This window comes from Agelaius tricolor, unplaced genomic scaffold, assembly GCF_023055355.1.
Source record: "Agelaius tricolor isolate 1412-34295 unplaced genomic scaffold, bAgeTri1.0.p SCAF_12, whole genome shotgun sequence".
Classification (NCBI taxonomy): domain Eukaryota; kingdom Metazoa; phylum Chordata; class Aves; order Passeriformes; family Icteridae; genus Agelaius; species Agelaius tricolor.
The window spans coordinates 4,417,562-4,435,506 of record NW_027269272.1 but is presented as its reverse complement, the minus strand read 5'-3'; the positions used below and the strand labels follow the sequence as shown (position 1 = coordinate 4,435,506).

Sequence of the window (17,945 nt, the reverse complement as noted above, 5' to 3'; positions counted from 1 at the left end):
TATTTGCAAGTGTTCTATGACAAGATCAGCTACCTCTGCCTTTGTCCTCCCAAGAACACAGCCCCAGATGAGCTGAGAGTGGTGGCTCTCTGTATACAAACAGCCACACCCTGGGCTGTGTCTGGGGACATGCTGGCAATTCCTGCAGTGAGCAGGGAACTGTGCACAGCCCCTCTCTGAGAGGCTGGCAGTGCTGTCCCTGACCCAAGGTGCAGCACCTGGTGCCAGGTCTGGTCCTGTCTCTGTGTTGCACCTGCAGACACGCTCAGTTTGGTTCCACTCCAGGCAGCTCCGAAGGAAGGCTGATCTTTAGGAGCTGTCAATAAAACGTGATTACAGACTGCCTGCTCCAGCAATCATGGCATCTCAATTACTCTTGGGACACTTAGTGATTTACTCATCCTCCTTTAGGAGAATTTTTAGAGCTTGTCTTTCCTGCAGTGTTATCTCTCTCAGTGCATGTGAATTACTGCCTGCCTCGAGCCTGGGAGGACCAAGGAAGCCACAGAGCAGGGAGCCAGGCAGACTAATTGGATTAGCAGTTGATAAGCTGTTGATAAGGTGTTGTAATTGGTAGATAACTCATCTCTACAGTGTTTGTAGCTTTAGTATCAGACAACTTGGTTTTGGCAGGCAAGACAGCTCAAACTTGAACTTGTGTGTGGATTGGAGTTGGGTAGGGATGAAGGGGCAGATTTCCTTTAGGCTGCTGTTGTTACCTAAAGGCCTGAAAACCCTCACTTCCAGTCTCTGCAGGATGAGCATCATGAAGACTCGAGCTATTTTATGTAGTGAAGAAAATACACACAGGTGTACTGGCAGGAAAGGGGTGTCCAAGCAAGCTGTTTCTTCAGAGAAGTAGGAAGGGGTTTTTTGTTTGTTTGGTTGGTTTGGTTTTTTTGTGGTTTTGTTTTTTGTTTTGTTGTTGGTTTTTTCTTTTTTTTTTTTTTTTAAACACTACAGCACAAACTGCCTCTCTTTTTCTTACCCCAAAGAAAGGTTCCCAAGGGGAAATTATTCTTGTCCACTCTCATTCATTTGTCCACTACACAGGAAATTTCCTCTGGGCAGAATTTTGAGATTTTTTTTGACATTTGAGATTTCTTAGAAACTTTCACATATACAACAGATAAAATTCAACCTTTCTAATACTTACCAAGACAATTATTTGGTAATTATTTGGTAAATCAATAGTGCATTATGGGGACATTGACTTTTCAGCCAAAATGCTGTTATATTTATCTGCTTACATTCTCTTTAAAAGTACATACACAGCAGTAATATAACTGGACAAAAAAGGTATGCTGAATTAAAAAAAAAAAAAAAGCAAGCATCTCCTTAAAAAGGAGACAAAATCATTTAAGATCTTACAGAAGAAGAAGGAATCACATTTTGTTTGAAGCTTCGTGTTCTCATATCACTACAGAATTGTGAAGACAGCAAGTTCCAAGGCTAAAATACCAACACTAATCCTGGAACTTTGAAATTTAGAAACCTATAGTAAGTCTGCCAGTAGGTCTTAATAATTCTGAGGAGATGCCAAATAAGAAGAAGGCTCAGACCAGTAAATGTATTTAAATGTGAAATACACTCATCAAAATGTATAAAAAAGATCAGACAAGAAGCCAGAACAAAGAACTCAGTGCTGAGGCTTTGCCTGACAGAAACAAGCAGAATGAACCAAAGCATCCATGAACAGATACTGGGTGTTCTTCCACTGTGGACTAGTTCTGCTCTGGTATTCCTGACAAAGCACTTACAATTACATTGCTAGCTCATTAGCAGTGATACAGGATTTGCCTATAAATCATTAAATGCGCAGGGTATTCACTGTGCCCAAGCCACACTTTTAAGAAATGCTGCTGCACAAGGAGGTATTACCATCTTGGAGATGTATAATTCTTGTTTAAAGTCATCTGTCCAGCCACCAACATCAAAGCATGGAAGGGAATATGAGTGTTTCCAGGAATAAGCTTTTAAAATACTCTGAAAATACAGGCACTATAAAAACATTGAGCATTTAAAGAACAAGGCTTACACATCCTCTTCACAGGAATAAGGAGGTGTTTGTGCAGGTGCAGAGATTAACACTGGACTGTAAAGGAGGTGATGTAATATTTGCTTGGGAGAGGCTATCAACTGTTATTTAAACAAAAATCCTCAAGTATTTCAAGAAACGGTGAGTGAAAAATAGCTGGGAGTAGCCAGTGTCATACTTTGTGAGTGGAGAAAATCTGCAGGACCATGGCCATGGCCATGACAGGGGGATCCAGGCTGAGACAATGCACGTGAACAACTAACAGCAGACTGTGCAGGGACACGGAGGGATGAGGCACTCAGCCTCAAGATAAATACAGCTGGACCTAATCTATTATTGAGAATATTCCTCAGCTTTCTAAACTTTTCTGAAGATAGAGGCCCCCAAGCAATCCTCTCCATCAAACACTGACACTTGAGGGGGGGGACTCTTATTCCCAGCTGGAAATGTGAGCGGTCAAAATACATCTGCATCATTTTCCTTTGCCAGGCTAAGCAAGGGCTTCTCTTTACATCTTCCACCTAACACTGCAGATTATGTAGACTAACACAGAGAACAAAGTGGAGTTCCAGTGACAATAGTCAAGTATATGAAAATTTGTAATAGCTCTGTAACACAACATCTCCTGTAGACTATGAACATCCCTGTTGCTCTTCCTAGAACTTATCTTGCTAAAGTACTAACCCTGCTGTAGTGTTCTTGTCACTGTATGTGTAAAACAGGATGTGCCTGTTCATCCAGGGCACTGAGAACACCAGCACCAACACTTTGAATCACATGAAAAAACAAGAACACTTGAAGAGAGAATATTATCTTATACCAGATTGCTAAATAAGCCTTCTGTAAGCAACTTTTACCAGTGTTAAAGACAAAATTATATACCTGCCAATTCTGAACTTGAAGGTGAACAGAAATCATTATATCTGACTCTTCTTACAGTTGCTTGTAATTGCAGCATGCTGTCATTTTGATATTCTTCTGTCTCAGCATTTCAGAATCTTCTCAGCTCAGTGGGGTATGTTAGCTGCTGATGTTCCCATCACCAGTAATTATGAGATTGCAAATGGACAAAATCAAATGCAATAAAACTGGGAAACAAACCCCAAAACTCTCACTAAAATTAAAGGAATGGCCTAAGGCCAGTTTCCTACAAATCCTGCTTTCTAGCTTTGATAAAATGTTTTATTCATATTTGGGTCAATTGTATTGGTGTGTTTGGAAGCTGCTTCCTTCTGCTTCTGCAATCTGATATTCTTTGAGTATTTGACTTCAGCTTCTCAGTGGGTGGAAATTTAGCCCAGGATGGCCAATCTCCAAATCCTAGTCAGTCTGAAATTCTGAGCTCCCAAGACTAGATGAGTATAAATATATTTAATCCAGAATGAACATGATAATTCCATTGCATGTTTAAGCACAATGGGTAACTGTACCTAATGCTGATAGTAACATTTTTACAGAATATTATCCAAATTCTTCTAAATACTGATTTTTCAAATAGAGATCCTTTGACCCTGAGCAGGATTCATTTCATGCTCCCCATGCAGCTGACAGGCAGCTCAGAGTCAGTGGCTTCACTAGGCAGGAGGATGCTCAGTTCCACTGCCTGGACTTGACTCAGCACTGCTGTTACCACCTGCTAAGAAACAACTGAGAAAAGTTGTGAAATACACTCATTGAGCATTGAGATGCTCCCAACAGCCCCTTACTGCTTTAAGGCACTTTGAGGTCTTGGTTCTGGCACCAAAGTGAGCCTAAGCAGCAGTGGGATAACAAAGCTAGGCCAAAATAGATTACACAGAGAACAGAGTGGAGCTCCAGTGACAATAGTCAAGTACATGGAAATTTGCAATAGCTCTGTAACACAGCATCTCCAGTTTCTCTTCAGAGCTCAGGATAACCAGTTAACTTGGATTGCCTTAGCAAGATTCATGGGACTTCCTTGCTGTCAGGGTCTTTTTGCCCTTTCCTAACTGCTCAGATACAGCTCATCTCCAAGAAGATGTTGGTAAATTCTGAGAGAATGCAAAAAACCTAGTCCTCAACTGTGTTGTATCTTGTGTTTCACTCAGCATTATGTTTATTGATTGCTATGGATTAATATGCTGTGAATGCTAATTCTTGGAGGATGGTTAAGTAGTTAAGGCTAATTAATGACAGAGCCAAGAGAGGAAAACAGAACCTTCCCTGCTGCCAGGGAATTCAGTTAATGTCTGTAACACAAAAGACTGAAACTACACTATAGTTTAGTCATCAACTATTCTTACTACAATTCCTTCCATGAAAAATTTTTGAAGCTACTGATTTTTTTCTCTTCCTTAAATGTAAATGTTGTGGTTGCCATCACAGTTGTGAGGGAGCACAGGCCACAGGGTTGTTCAGATCTTGCTGACAAAATTGTGCATTGCTTTTCACACCTGACCCAGCATGCATCACACTTCCCAAGTCTGGCAGATACAGGAGGATGGATGGTGGCTTTTGGCATTAATTCAACCCTTGTAAAAGGAAGATGGTGTCAGCAGACTGTGGAGGCATCCAGAGGAACCATGACATCCATAATTATTCACTATAATACTGTTCACCCCTTAGTCATTGTTGAAGTAGCATGCATCATGCCTTTCACTTGCTAAAATAGTTACTGTTTTCTGGACTGAGATTCTTCTGTGCTGGTTCTCATCTCTTTTGCTGCTGGAATTATCTAGATAATAGATAACTAGATAGCTAGAGCTATCAGGGTATGGTGATGGGTAGTGTCCCATGATATTAGCTGCAGCCTAGAGGCATCTCCTTCACTGGGGCCAGGGTTTTCCCCTCCCACAAGAAGCCTGAAAGCCTCTGAGCCATTGTGAGTGTTGATTCCCTCCTGTGCCATTCACAGCTGGGGCTGAGCTCACAGCAAGGGGCACAGCCAGGGACATGCAGGAGACCCCACAGGCCCCTCAGTGGGGTGGGAGCACGCTGCCAGTGAAAGCAAGACTTTACCATATCAGCTCTTGGCACAGACATTAATAGGCACAGACACAGTTACAGCTGCTCCCTGAAATTTCAAACACACCAGATCAAATGGAGAAGACCAACCTACTTAATTTTAGCTGAGTATGTTGCAGATGTCTGTCTGTCTTGGGGGCAGTTCAGTGGGGATGACTCCTTAGACACATGGAGGAAAACAAATCTTTTGTTATAGTTGAAGACTGCCAGATGATCAACAATTTAGGGGAGTTAAGAACTGTTACCTGGCAATCATCTCTTGTTGCAGCCACAGAGAGCTTCTGCTAGATATAACAATATATCTGTTAGATATAGCACAGGGGAATCCAGGGGGAACTGAAGAATCCCAGGGTTTGGACTTCATGGGGTTGAAATGCATTCATTAAAGAAGCAGAGCCTGTTTCCATGACACGTTTGTTTTTCATTTTGCATCGAGTTGATATAAAGTGTGACAGAATTTGATTAGCATTGCATTTTGCAGTTGTAGGTTTGATTACACAGATGTAAAGTGCTGCTTGCCTTCCTTACCAATCTCCAAAGAACAATCAGGCACGTCAAAACAAGTGACTTTATGGAGCTCACAGATTTTGCAGGCTTTTTGTCCTATCCTAATAATGAGCAAGTAATTATCAAGGCAGTCAAATCACAATGAGGTTTTCATGGGAAATGGTCAAGAGTCAAGAGAATTTCCAACTGAGATGCAATTTTTTAAAGATATTCTAGATTCTGGTTATACTGAGCCAGATAATTAAAGAACAATTGAGTATTTCGGGTTCCAACATAAAGATTGAACGAATCTGGGAGCAGGCAAACGACGTTCTGGCTCTGAAGTCCTCAGGTCCAACCCTCCAAATTTATCCCATCTTTTTACTACAGCAGTTTGGGGAGCTGGATTTAATTCTCTGACAAGTAGATTGGCTGTAAAACAGGATGAAACTTAACACAGATTTCAGGAGTAGCCCCAATAGGTGACATGACATTTCTCAGCACAGAAAAGTTTTAGTGGGGTTTTTTATATCACTCAGATAAAAATTAATCATAAGTTGGTCATCAAACATGTCCCATGTTAAGTCTGCCTCTGCTCTGGGTAGATATCATAACCCAACAACCTCACTCAAACAGCTTTAGGCTTTAAAGCTTTATCTGAAGTAGGCCAAGTTCAGAGAACACTAAGGGCTCCCTGCTCTTGTGTGTCCAAATGCCAACTGATGTCTTTGCAATACATCCTTAAACCCAAAGTGGGTAAAACTTACAGTATTGACAATGATTTTTCTTAGGATAATAAAAACATGATACAATTTTTCACAATCCAGCCAATAGATAAACGTTGCTCAAAAAACCTATATCCCTATTCTCCAAAAAATATTTTTGTGCTGGTAAGTAGTTCTCCCTGCAGAAATTCAGTTAAAAATGGGGCATATATCTAGGGTAACAGATTTGAATGCAAATTCAGCTCTCCAAGAAAATACCCTCCTAAACTAAACCTTCCACATGTGTTTGTACTTCTATTACAGCTGAAACTCAGCAAAGGTCTCTGAAGTGCAGTGAAATCTGCCCCATCTTTCTCTGGATGAGAAGGGCTGTCACAGACATCTTTTATGGAAAATCCTTTCCTTAGGGTTTTTCCTCCTGAGAAGCTGAGAGGCCTCAGGAACAAAATGTAACCAATGGTTATCTGCTGCTGTGGAATGCAACAGGTGCATCTGGGATTGGCCCATCTTGGATGTTTGTAATTAATGGATAATCACAGTCAGCTGGCTCAGACACAGAGCCCAAGCCACAAGCCTTTGTTATCATTCTTTGCTATTCTATTCTTAGCTAGCCTTCTGAGGAAATCTTTTCTTCTATTCTTTTAGTATAGTTTTAATATAATATATATCATAAAATAATAAATCAAGCCTTCTGAAACATGGAGTCAGATCCTCGTCTCTTCCCCAATCCAAAACCCCTGTGAACACAGTCACAAAGGACAATGCAGCAAGAGCATTTGCTTCCTTCCTCTGTCTGCTTTTGCCCCTGAATGTATAGCAATAAAGGGATCAGAGTGGGAACCTATAAATCTTGATTTTATGGAAGAAGTTTCTCACTCTGTAAAAGGGTCCATTTGCTATGTCCTCAGATAAACTGAATCAGAAATAATGAACTCAGAGGAGAACTTCATGGGGTGAGCTCTTGTAAAGTGTGCTCCAGGACAAGCTAACAATTTGTTTACATTGCTCAGGAGAATTAAATAGGATGTTAAAACCTAAAAGGGAGAATAAGAACAGAAGATCTGATTCTGTTCTTGCTCTGATGCGGATTTTTTAAGTGACCTGTGGAAAAATCACCTACTGCACTTTATCCCCACAGAGTATGGGTCACTCTCATGCCTTGCTGCACCTTTTTATTTTTTGAAAAGACTTGAGACTCTTAAGGTAAATGAGGAAATCTTAAAGTATTTTTATGCTAAAGAAGAAAAAGTGCAGTAATGAGAACCTTGGGGAGTTCCCAATGGACCATGTCTGCTTTGATTCCCATTCAGGGAGGAAGCACTTCAGACACAGGGAAGTGGTTCCCTCCTGTTCTCTTTGGTGTCTTTTTTGCTCTAGGAGACAGATGTGCAAGCAAGTCAATTTTGTCCTTTAGATATGCTGAGAGAGTAATTCTGCCTGAAAATTTCTTTCACCATTAGAGAAAGAGCAGCACTTTGCCCTTAAATAACCTGACCTCCATCAAAATCACACCCTTGACAATCATCACTAGACCAGCGATGTGAACAAAATTTTAAAGATGTTAAGATTAAGTTATATAATTAACCATATGTACCTGCAGAGAAAGCTGTCAAACTTCATGAGGTTACAGAAAGGGCTAATTGCAGAAACAGCTGTAGCAGGTGTTTGTTTCTGCCCTCACTAGGAGCCCAGTTTGCTTAGCTTTGTGGTCAGCCTTACCTTTTCCCAGGCCTCCCAGCACTGAAATCCCAGCTAAGGAATAAGTTGGGATTTGCCATGCATTACCAAACCAACATCAACACTTTAGCCTAAAGATAATGCTTAAACTCCTACCCTCAAATAAACCACCCCCACTCAAGTATAGCAGTACTAAGCATCAGCTGCACAAAAAAGAATTCACTCTAGGCCAACCATTGTGAAGGACCCTAAATCAATGAGGTAACTCTGCTTGGATCTTCTGTTTAGTAAGATCCCTGAAGAAAGAACCAAGGGTTTTAGATTTAAAAAAGGAAATTATACCACAGTAACATACAGTATACCTAATTTTTAGTAGATAAAGTTCATATTGACTATGCCAGAACAAATCGTGCAGCTTTCCTCATGTGCAGAGTGTCATCAGAACTGGGAACCATTCCCCAGGCTTGGTTTTAAGTAATTGGGCCATTTCCTGGACTGCAGTAAACTTGACCCAGTGCCTGACAGAGCCTAGGAAGGGTCTTTTCCATCACTTTTAAAGGCTGGCTTTCTGCTCTTTCAACCATCTTCACTCCCTGCTTGTCTCCAAGAATATGCCCTTCAGGAAAAGGCTAATTTTCCCTACTTTTTGGAGAGCCCTAGCACTCAACTCACATTATTTAAAGAAATTTTGCATAAAATCAGGAACAAACAAATCAGGCAAGATTTTTACATTGCCAGGGAAAGGGTAGAGATGTAGGAGAGATTTGCTTATGCCACAGACAAACCAAGTGAGCACAGCATAGGCTAAAGTTTGAATTTGTCACATAAGCCTGAGGAATTGCACATTCAGATTGTTTTCATGTTATGGTCAGGAGAACAGCACTGATCTTAAACTGCTCTTATATTTCACTTGAGAAGCTGAAGGTAGAAATAAAAAACAACCTAACTTTTCATAATGGATGCTATAAACAAGTCTATAAAACTCAGAAAACAGTTACTCAGGTATTGGAATATTAATAATAGGCAATAATAATCTTAAAGAAAAGAATTTTACATGTCCAAGATTCCTTCAGGCCATAACTCTGACAAAGACAAGGAGGAGGTGCAGGCATGGTGCTTGCTACAGAGCCCCGGGATGGGGACCAGTGTAAGGGATGGAAAGATCAGGGCTCAAAGAGTCACTCATATCCCAGAGGACACTCAGGATCCTAAAGAAGCAGCAGAACAATTCCCAGTTTCCAGACCAGAAACATTTTCATCTACAGGAGGGTAAATCCCTCATAGCAGTAGCAGATTTTCCTATTAGTGCTAAAAGAGCAAATTGCCATTTTTGTTCTTGATTTTTCACAGTCCTCTAAATACACTCCTCCTGCTCCCTGCCAGTCTTTCAGCTGCCCCACAGCCACAATGACTTTTGGCTGTCAGCAAATCAGAATAAAAAAAAGGAATGTTATTTCTTCTGATTCATTTACTTGTCTGAGGGGAGACTGTTTTTCAAATAATTTGACTTTGACAAACGGATGCTGTGTACTCAGAAGTGTAAAGTGGTTTAGTAAAGACAGGAAAGAAGATCCTGCCCTTTCTGAAGGAAGAGGTTAGAGACCAGTGCTCCTTTCTGCCAGTGCTTTAATGAAAAGAAAGGAAGGAGTCTTAGCAAACCAGAGCTGGAAATTCTTCATATCCTCTTAACAAGGAGACTCCTGAATGGCTTATGACACCAAAATCACCATATCTTTTACTGAAATAAACCACAGAATGCTGTAAAGCAGCTTTATAATGTTGTGAAAATGTAGAGGTTTAGACTGTTGTTACTGGCTAATATGTATAAGCCTAAGTAGACAATAACAGTTTCACAGAAAGTATTTATAGTTAAAATATTTATTTCATAGAGCCCCTTTTTCTTGAAATATACAAACTTTGAAAATTATTGTTTTGACTAGAATAGATTGTTTTGACTAGAAGGATTTGACTAGAATAGATTTGACTAGACTAGAATAGATTTTCTATGTTAATTAATTACTATTTCACAGACTGAAATACAGTGCTGCATCTTTTTAACAAAGTGACTTTCCACACCATTCATGTAAAATAGTTTGAGGTGATCAAAACAAATGTACCAAATGATAAGCTTTGTCAAAAGCAGTATCTTGAAATCTTGTTTCACATAACCATTAGAAGTTTATCTTTTTGCCACACACATGATAGTTTATCAGAATCTTCAGCACACTGTATTAATAAATCTTAGCATTTTCATTAGGTGGAAAATTTGTTTCCACTTTTGAGGAACTCAAATTCTGTCACTATGAAAAGAGCAATAACATAATATTGCAGTAAATACGTATGATTTCAGTAGTTTGAATTAGGTGTTCCACCAAAAAGGAAGAAGAATCTTATCCTGAATGGTTATTAATTAAGCCATCAAATTATCCCAGGCAAAAATAAAAATGTTGGAAAACAATATCCACTTTTTTATTTTTTAACAGCCTAAATATGAAATATAGTCCCTGGCCTGAATGTATGGGAGCCTAAGTGAGCAGTTTTGCCTCAATTCCTTCTCTTCCCAATTTAGACAGGGAGCCAGAGGTGCAAAGGGAGCAAGATGATTGGTTTTGTTCCCAGCTGCTTTGGGGGCAGATGAGCCCCATGGATGCAGGGCTGTGGCAAAGCTGGCACAGCTGTTGCTCAGGCTGGGCTCGTTGCACAGACACCCAAAATGCTCCATGGGCCCAGAGTGGCACCTGCAGCTTGATTAACCTGAGATTCAGGTGAGGGCTGCAGGGAGAGGATTCCCAGCAATACCAAGACTTCTAGGAAAAAAGACCCAAAACACCAAAGATTGCTTTTAGAGAGTAATGAAAACACTGAGTGTGGCTGAAAGAAGATCAGGGGCAGAAGTAATACAAATAATGCACAAGAACATTTATGTTGACCTATGCAGAAGAACCTTGTATAAATAGGCAGTAAGGGATTAAAATGAATTTGTTTTAGTACAGATACAGAGAAATGGTGAGTTTTCTGAAGGCAATACTCCATGATTATTCACAGCCTCTATGGCATTTGCTCATGTCTGGAAAGAACTAAATTTGCAAATTAGATTTGCATTTTCTAACTCTGGAACTTTGATCCAAAAGTACTGCACCAATATTGCAGAATAAAAAAAATCCACACATGCAAACACCAGCTAGACAAGAAACTGTCTATACTTTTCCAAGTATATGGGATTAGTGCAATGCTGACCAGCTGATCACACCTCCAATAATTATCAATATTGTCAACTTATGAAATTTTGTTTTTAAGGTTAGTGCAGCTTCATTCTGCATGTTGTCATCAAAGTAAAGATTGGATCTTTAACCCACTCATAATCTAACAGCTGAATTTGCTTTGAGTACTATTAACATTGAACAGCCCTGCCACGCATAAGATGTCCAAATTTTGCAAATAAGCAGACATCAAATTGGCCAACAAGCTGATAATGGAGAAAGTGAGACTACATGAAAGAGTGGGGAAGAGACACAATCTATGTTAAAGCATTTTTCCTAATTATAGTTTCCTTCAATTCATACTTTAAGTGGAAAAAAGACAGTGTAAATAGAAAATCAACATGGAAGGGTAATGGAGACAACTTTACAAAAACAGACAAGCAGAGAAAAAGGAGCACTTCAGGTGTAAGGCAGAGAACAGAGAAAGAAAGTGGTGCAAGGACCAGGTAAAAAGAATGAGAAGAATTGGATTATAAAGGGTAGAAAACAGAGAAAGGTAATATTTAAGCAAATATTACCATATATGCCCATATGGCTCAGGGGTTTGGACTTTTGGATTTATTTTACTCTCACTTTTACCTCTGGTGTACAACAGGGTGAATCAAGTGAATTACTGGAATTGCTGGTGAGATACATCCAATGTGAAGAGCCCAGGACTGGGCCATGAGCTGTAAAATCTGAGGCAGGGACTGAAAAGAGATAGCTGGAGTTCTTTAGTACCTAGATAGTTTGCTTAAGGTGGGAGAACAAGGGAAACAATTAAAAGAAGTGAGGATGAAAGATAAAGAAGACAATCTTTCACACTGAGTAGACAAACTGTATCCAATATTTCTTCAGGTGATGAAAATGCAAAACCTGTTAATATCCTGTCCATTTTATCCTTGGACTTGATTCATTAACAACTCTGGATTTACACCTGATTTTATACCATCAATCTTTTAGCAGCTTATTTCCTACACAATCAGCGAGGCAGGCAAGATTCTCCCTTGGCCTGAACTCCTGACAGTGCTGTGTGTTGTCTGGTGTGATTTTACCTTGCCAGCAGGCCCCCACTGTGAGCTGCATGGCGATGTGGGAGGGGTGGATGGGCCAGTCGTTGGTCACCAGGTACGGCTCGTACGTCGTCCCGTCCATGTACAGCGTCACCACGGGGAACTCCACATTGACCACGTAGTAGTGCCACTCCTTGTCACAGATCTGGGACACACAGCACAGTGTTAGTCAGCTCTTACAGTGGCTGGTTTTTATATCCCATGGTGTTTCCAAATTTCAATCATGGGAAATAATGTTGCTGTAATTTCTGTGTCTCTAACATGAATGAAAGCTTGTTGATAAATACTCTTGGCAAAATATATATTTGCAAAATATATGTGATAAATAGAGGCTTCTTAAAACACACTCTGAAACAAGACACGGATAGAAAATAGAAAAATCAGGCAATTTGGTATTTCATCTGTATTTTCACATTTCCTAATACATAATTATCTTAGGTTACAAATACAAGATGTGGCTGGGGGTATTGCCATTGGTTAGAGGTGGGGCAGTTATCTTCTGTTCATTGGGCAGTTTTCTTTCTCTCTCCCCCAGCCACTCCTCCCTGCAGGAGATCTCTGCTGTCCATGGCCACTGAGTGTCCCTGCAGGGCTGATCCAATTCCAGCATCCCATGGGGAGATGCTGCATTGCCCAGGGCAGGAGCCAAGCATTCCTACCTGGATCCAATGTGAGCCTGGCACAGCCCAGCAGCCTTTGCCCAGTGCATTGCCAGAGGAGCAGCTTCTGCTGCCCTGCATGGCCAGAGGGAGCCCAGGCCCATCTGCAGCAGCCCTGGAGCTGCAGAGGAAAACTCCCCCCTTGTGCAGGATCCCTGCTCCAGCAGAGCCACAGCTGGCACTGCAGGAGGGCTGAGCCCCCATGGGATGGGGCTGTGCCACCCCCTGACACACAGGGGACAGGGCATGTGCTGACTCTGGCAGGGTTGGTTTGTACTACTGCTTTTTTTTTTTCCTTTCCTAATAAAGAACTGTTATTCCCACTCCCATATCTTTGCCTGAGAGACCCTTAATTTCAAAATTATAATTATTCAGAGAGAGTTACATTTTCCATTTCAGGGGAGGCTCCTGCCTTCCTTAGCAGGCATCTGTCTTTTCAAACCAAGATGATAATATTAGTTTCTTAATGCTTGTATCTAGTGTTGAAAACAGAACACTTCATGTAAGATACACAGAGTATGTACTGGCATAGTTACTGAGCATTCCTAGTAGGTCCAGATTAAGAAAATGTACAGCCCTTAGTCACTGGACTGATGATTGCCATTATTAACTTATCCCATCAGTACTTAGAAAATCCTGTACAACCTGCCAGGACCTTGACAGTACTGAAAGGACCTGGGCCATGGCCTGTGCAACACAGAGGGACCAGCAATCTACAGGTTTGGGCAGGAACTCACCTCTTCTCCACCCCTCCTCTTTTGGCCTTGAGCTTTTTCCCAGATGGGGGGAAAATGAGTATCTTTATGAGTTCCCTGACACCCACCAGCTTTGAAAAGCAACAGCCACAGCTACAACATACTTTCAGGATGACAACATTCGTGTCAAATCACATAGGAATTTCAGAGCTGGACAACCAGGGATTACTGCAGGATGGCCAAATTCAGCTTTAGTTTACAAATGTACAGCTGGATGAACCCATGCCTCTAGAGACAGAAGTCTGGTGTGCAAATATCAATGTCTGCCCAATTATTTTTTTCTGTTGTTGTATCTTTCAATTTAAAAGTTCAAAGGAATAAATCACAGCAAACTGGTAGGATGAGTGGGCTGTTTTAAAAACAAAAGAATAGCTGCAACAATGGTGCTTTCAGTTCTGGGGAGATCCTTGTTTTGGTGCATTTAGAAATGGAAGTGCTTGAATGCAGATATGCTTGCTGTTTCACAGAAGCAAGCAGAAAGTGATGTTTAACCATAACATTTTGTCCTTGGCCAGGTGAAGTGCTATCTGGGGCAATATCTCCCCTTTGAAAGCAAAAGCTAATGCTTTGTTCCAGAAGGCATTTCAACAAGAACTTAATTACTTCTATTTCAAATGGATACATTTATTATTGCAGATACTGTAGCAACACAGCAAGAGATAAATGCAGCAAGGGGCTGCAGGGGGGAGCTTTCCTTTTGTAAGCAGCAGACAGCAGAAATCTTTTCTGAAGGTTAAATGCACTGAAACCAAAATTGAAAGTAAATAAATTGGAAGACTGAAAACCTTATTGAGCATCTCCAACCACCAACAGTATTATGCAGCCCTGCCTTCCAAGGAAAAACAGCTTGCCAAGCCCTGACCTCATTAGCATTTGATGCATCACAGCCACATGCAGCTGACATTTCATAGAAAACAAACCCTTGTTTTGAGAGACCTTGCATAGCCAAACCTACAGGGTGAATCCCTGGCACCTTGTGGAACCAGAACTGTTCCACACTGTTTCTGTTTTGCAACCCTGAACTGCATCACGTGCACCCCATGTGTGTGACCGTGGTCACAAGGGTTTTCAGGATGAAGAAGAGACGAGAATGTTGACTCCATGATCAGAAGGCTTGATTTATTATTTTATGATATATGTTACATTAAGACTATACTAAAAGCAATAGAAAGGAAAAGGTTTCTTCAGAAGCTAGCTAAGCTAAGAATAGAAAAGAATGAATAACAAAGATCTGTGTCTCAGACAGAGCAAGAGCCAGCTCTGCCATGAGTGGTCAAGAAATCCAAACACCCACAGGAGACCAATCATGGGTCTACCTGTTGCATTCCACAGCAGCAGATAACCATTGTTTACTTTAGTTCTTGAAACTGCAGCTTCTCACAAGGAAAAATCCTAAGAAAGGATTTTTCATGAAAGATGTCTGCAACACATGTGCACCCCAATGAATGAGTAATCCTCATGTTTAACTCAAGCAAGGGCACTTGGACAGACCAAACAAAACATTTTGGAGGCATTACACCACAAAGAGCACAATAATGTGTAGCCAGTGTAATTAATCCATTAGGCAGTTAGATTTTTCAAAGAAAACGCTTCCTGAAAACACAGCATTTCATAAATTCCACAATTCAAGGATCCTGCAACTGGGCTCAAGTGCTTCCAAGAAAAATACAGAAAATACACGTGTCCAGCTGTAGATGTCCACACAAAGTACTCAGTAACTTTTATTTTTTCTTATACATTCTGGAACATAAGATTGGTGATGTCTGCAAACCCTCACTAACCTGCATTTCCTTAAATTTTAACACATAAACACATCAAGCATTGTTTTGAAGGATAAGACTTATGGTCTCAGCTTGGTTGTTCCTGAGATTTAAACAGCACTTGTTGGTCATCTTAATTGTCACCCAATTTCAATCCAGCTTAGGGACACAGACACATGTCTATTCCTCTAAACCATCTTTCAGCATCTGTACTGGGCCCCAGTGTAAAAACAAATATTCTACAAGGAAGCAAAACATTACTTCCAAACTCTGGAGTACATCCCAGTCCTTCAGCAGCAGGTAGTACTTCATGCCTGGCCATTTCACAAGCAACAAAATAATGAAATAAATAATTGTGGTGTGTAATTTGTTATGCTGTTACTTCAGACACCTTCTTTGCCTTCTAAACACAGGAAACCAATTTTTTCCCTGCATGTATTCCACTGTGGCAATGGAATGCAATATGAAGCAGTGAAGCCAGGAAAAGAAAATTATAAAATATACTACACTGGCAAATAAAGAAATTTTAATACTGTCAAGTTGGAAATTTATTTTAAAAATCTAATTTATACAGCTATCGTAATGAGATAAAATCACAGATGAGTGAGTTGGGCTTTCCAAAACTGCTGGATGGCTTGGTCTAATCACTCTATCATGCCAGTCTGCCTCAAAAAAGTATTAATCAAATCACAGTGAATGAAACAGCCTGAAGTCCTAGTGCTGATTACAAGCCATTGCATTGGAATATGCTTTTATGAAATAGCTGAAAACAGCCTCCATATAAATCTTATGGAGTATGTGACCAAGGCTCTTGGAATCTTCTAATGAAAAACATCAGATTTTTGTGCTTTAGACTGGAATGCTCAGGAAAATACTGAAACCAAAGTTCTTGGTCTGAGAAGCATGTGGTGCTTAGAACCAGACTTTGGTGGCCTGCAAAATGCCCCATTTTTCAGCTTTGTCCAACAGGCCAGGCCTGGCACCTGGGAGAATCTGCAATTTCCAGCTCTTGGAGCCTCCCTCGAGTCAGTTGGGGCCACCCCTGGAATGGGGATCTTTCACCTGCTTGGCTGCAGCTCCAAGGCAGCCTGTGCTCCCCAGGAGCCCAGGGAAGAGCTGTTCATGCTCACCATGAGCCTCTGCTGAGCTCCCTGCACATCCCTCTGGTCCCCCTCAGCAGCCTGAGCAGGGAAACAGCTCTGCACAGCCCAGGGTGCCCATGCCAGGGAGCCTGAGCAGGGAAACAGCTCTGCACAGCCCAGTGTGCCCATGCCAGGGAGCCTGGATGGGAAACAGCTCTGTACAGCCCAGTGTGCCCATCCCAGGGTGCCTGGATGGGAAACAGCTCTGCACAGCCCAGGGTGCCCATGCCAGGGAGCCTGAGCAGGGAAACAGCTCTGCACAGCCCAGGGTGCCCATGCCAGGGTGCCTGGATGGGAAACAGCTCTGTACAGCCCAGTGTGCCCATCCCAGGGTGCCTGGATGGGAAACAGCTCTGCACAGCCCAGTGTGCCCATGCCAGGGTGCCTGAGCAGGGACACAGCTCTGCACAGCCCAGTGTGCCCTGAGCAGGGACACAGCTCTGCACAGCCCAGTGTGCCCATGCCAGGGAGCCTGAGCAGGGACACAGCTCTGCACAGCCCAGGGTGCCCATGCCAGGGAGCCTGAGCAGGGACACAGCTCTGCACAGCCCAGTGTGCCCATCCCAGAGAGCCTGAGCAGGGACACAGCTCTGCACAGCCCAGTGTGCCCATGCCAGGGAGCCTGGATGGGAAACAGCTCTGCACAGCCCAGAGTGCCCATGCCAGGGAGCCTGAGCAAGGAAACAGCTCTGCACAGCCCAGTGTGCCCATGCCAGGGAGCCTGAGCAGGGACACAGCTCTGCACAGCCCAGTGTGCCCATGCCAGGGAGCCTGAGCAAGGAAACAGCTCTGCACAGCCCAGTGTGCCCATGCCAGGGAGCCTGAGCAGGGACACAGCTCTGCACAGCCTAGTGTGCCCATGCCAGGGTGCCTGAGCAAGGAAACAGCTCTGCACAGCCCCTTGGTGCTGCTGAGAGCACACCTGAGAGTGTCCCACCAGGGCCTGGAGTGGCACGTGTGGCTTCCATCTTCTGCTTAGGAAGTGCTCTCAGAACATCCTCAAACATCCTCAACAAAAGCAGAAAGAAGGGAAGGGAAGTTCAGGGAAGTTTGGGAAAGGGAAGGGAAGGGGAAAGGGAAGGGGAAAGGGAAGGGGAAAGGGAAGGGAAAGGGAAGGGAAGGAAAGGGAAGGGAAGGGAAGGGAAGGGAAGGGAAGGGAAGGGAAGGGAAGGAAAGGAAAGGAAAGGAAAGGAAAGGAAAGGAAAGGAAAGGAAAGGAAAGGAAAGGAAAGGAAAGGAAAGGAAAGGAAAGGAAAGGAAAGGAAAGGAAAGGAAAGGAAAGGAAAGGAAAGGAGAAAGGCTCACTGCAAATAGCACCACTTACTGCAGCTATGAGACAAAAATCCTTCCTCCTGAGTGGTCTGAATCACTCATTCAGTTGACAAAAGTGGTCTGACTGAACTACTT

General features: G+C 42.2%; 1 protein-coding gene across 6 annotated transcripts in view; it reads right to left on the bottom strand.

Annotated features, from left to right (window-relative positions):
* Positions 1-17,945, bottom strand: part of CLSTN2 (calsyntenin 2) — a 347,811-nt gene that overhangs the window by 36,788 nt on the left and 293,078 nt on the right. For all 6 annotated transcript variants that reach the window (XM_071437165.1, XM_071437166.1, XM_071437167.1 and 3 more), the window contains exon 9: positions 12,206-12,368. In XM_071437165.1, the coding sequence (XP_071293266.1) occupies positions 12,206-12,368 (163 nt within the window). The remainder of the gene's footprint in view (positions 1-12,205; positions 12,369-17,945) is intronic.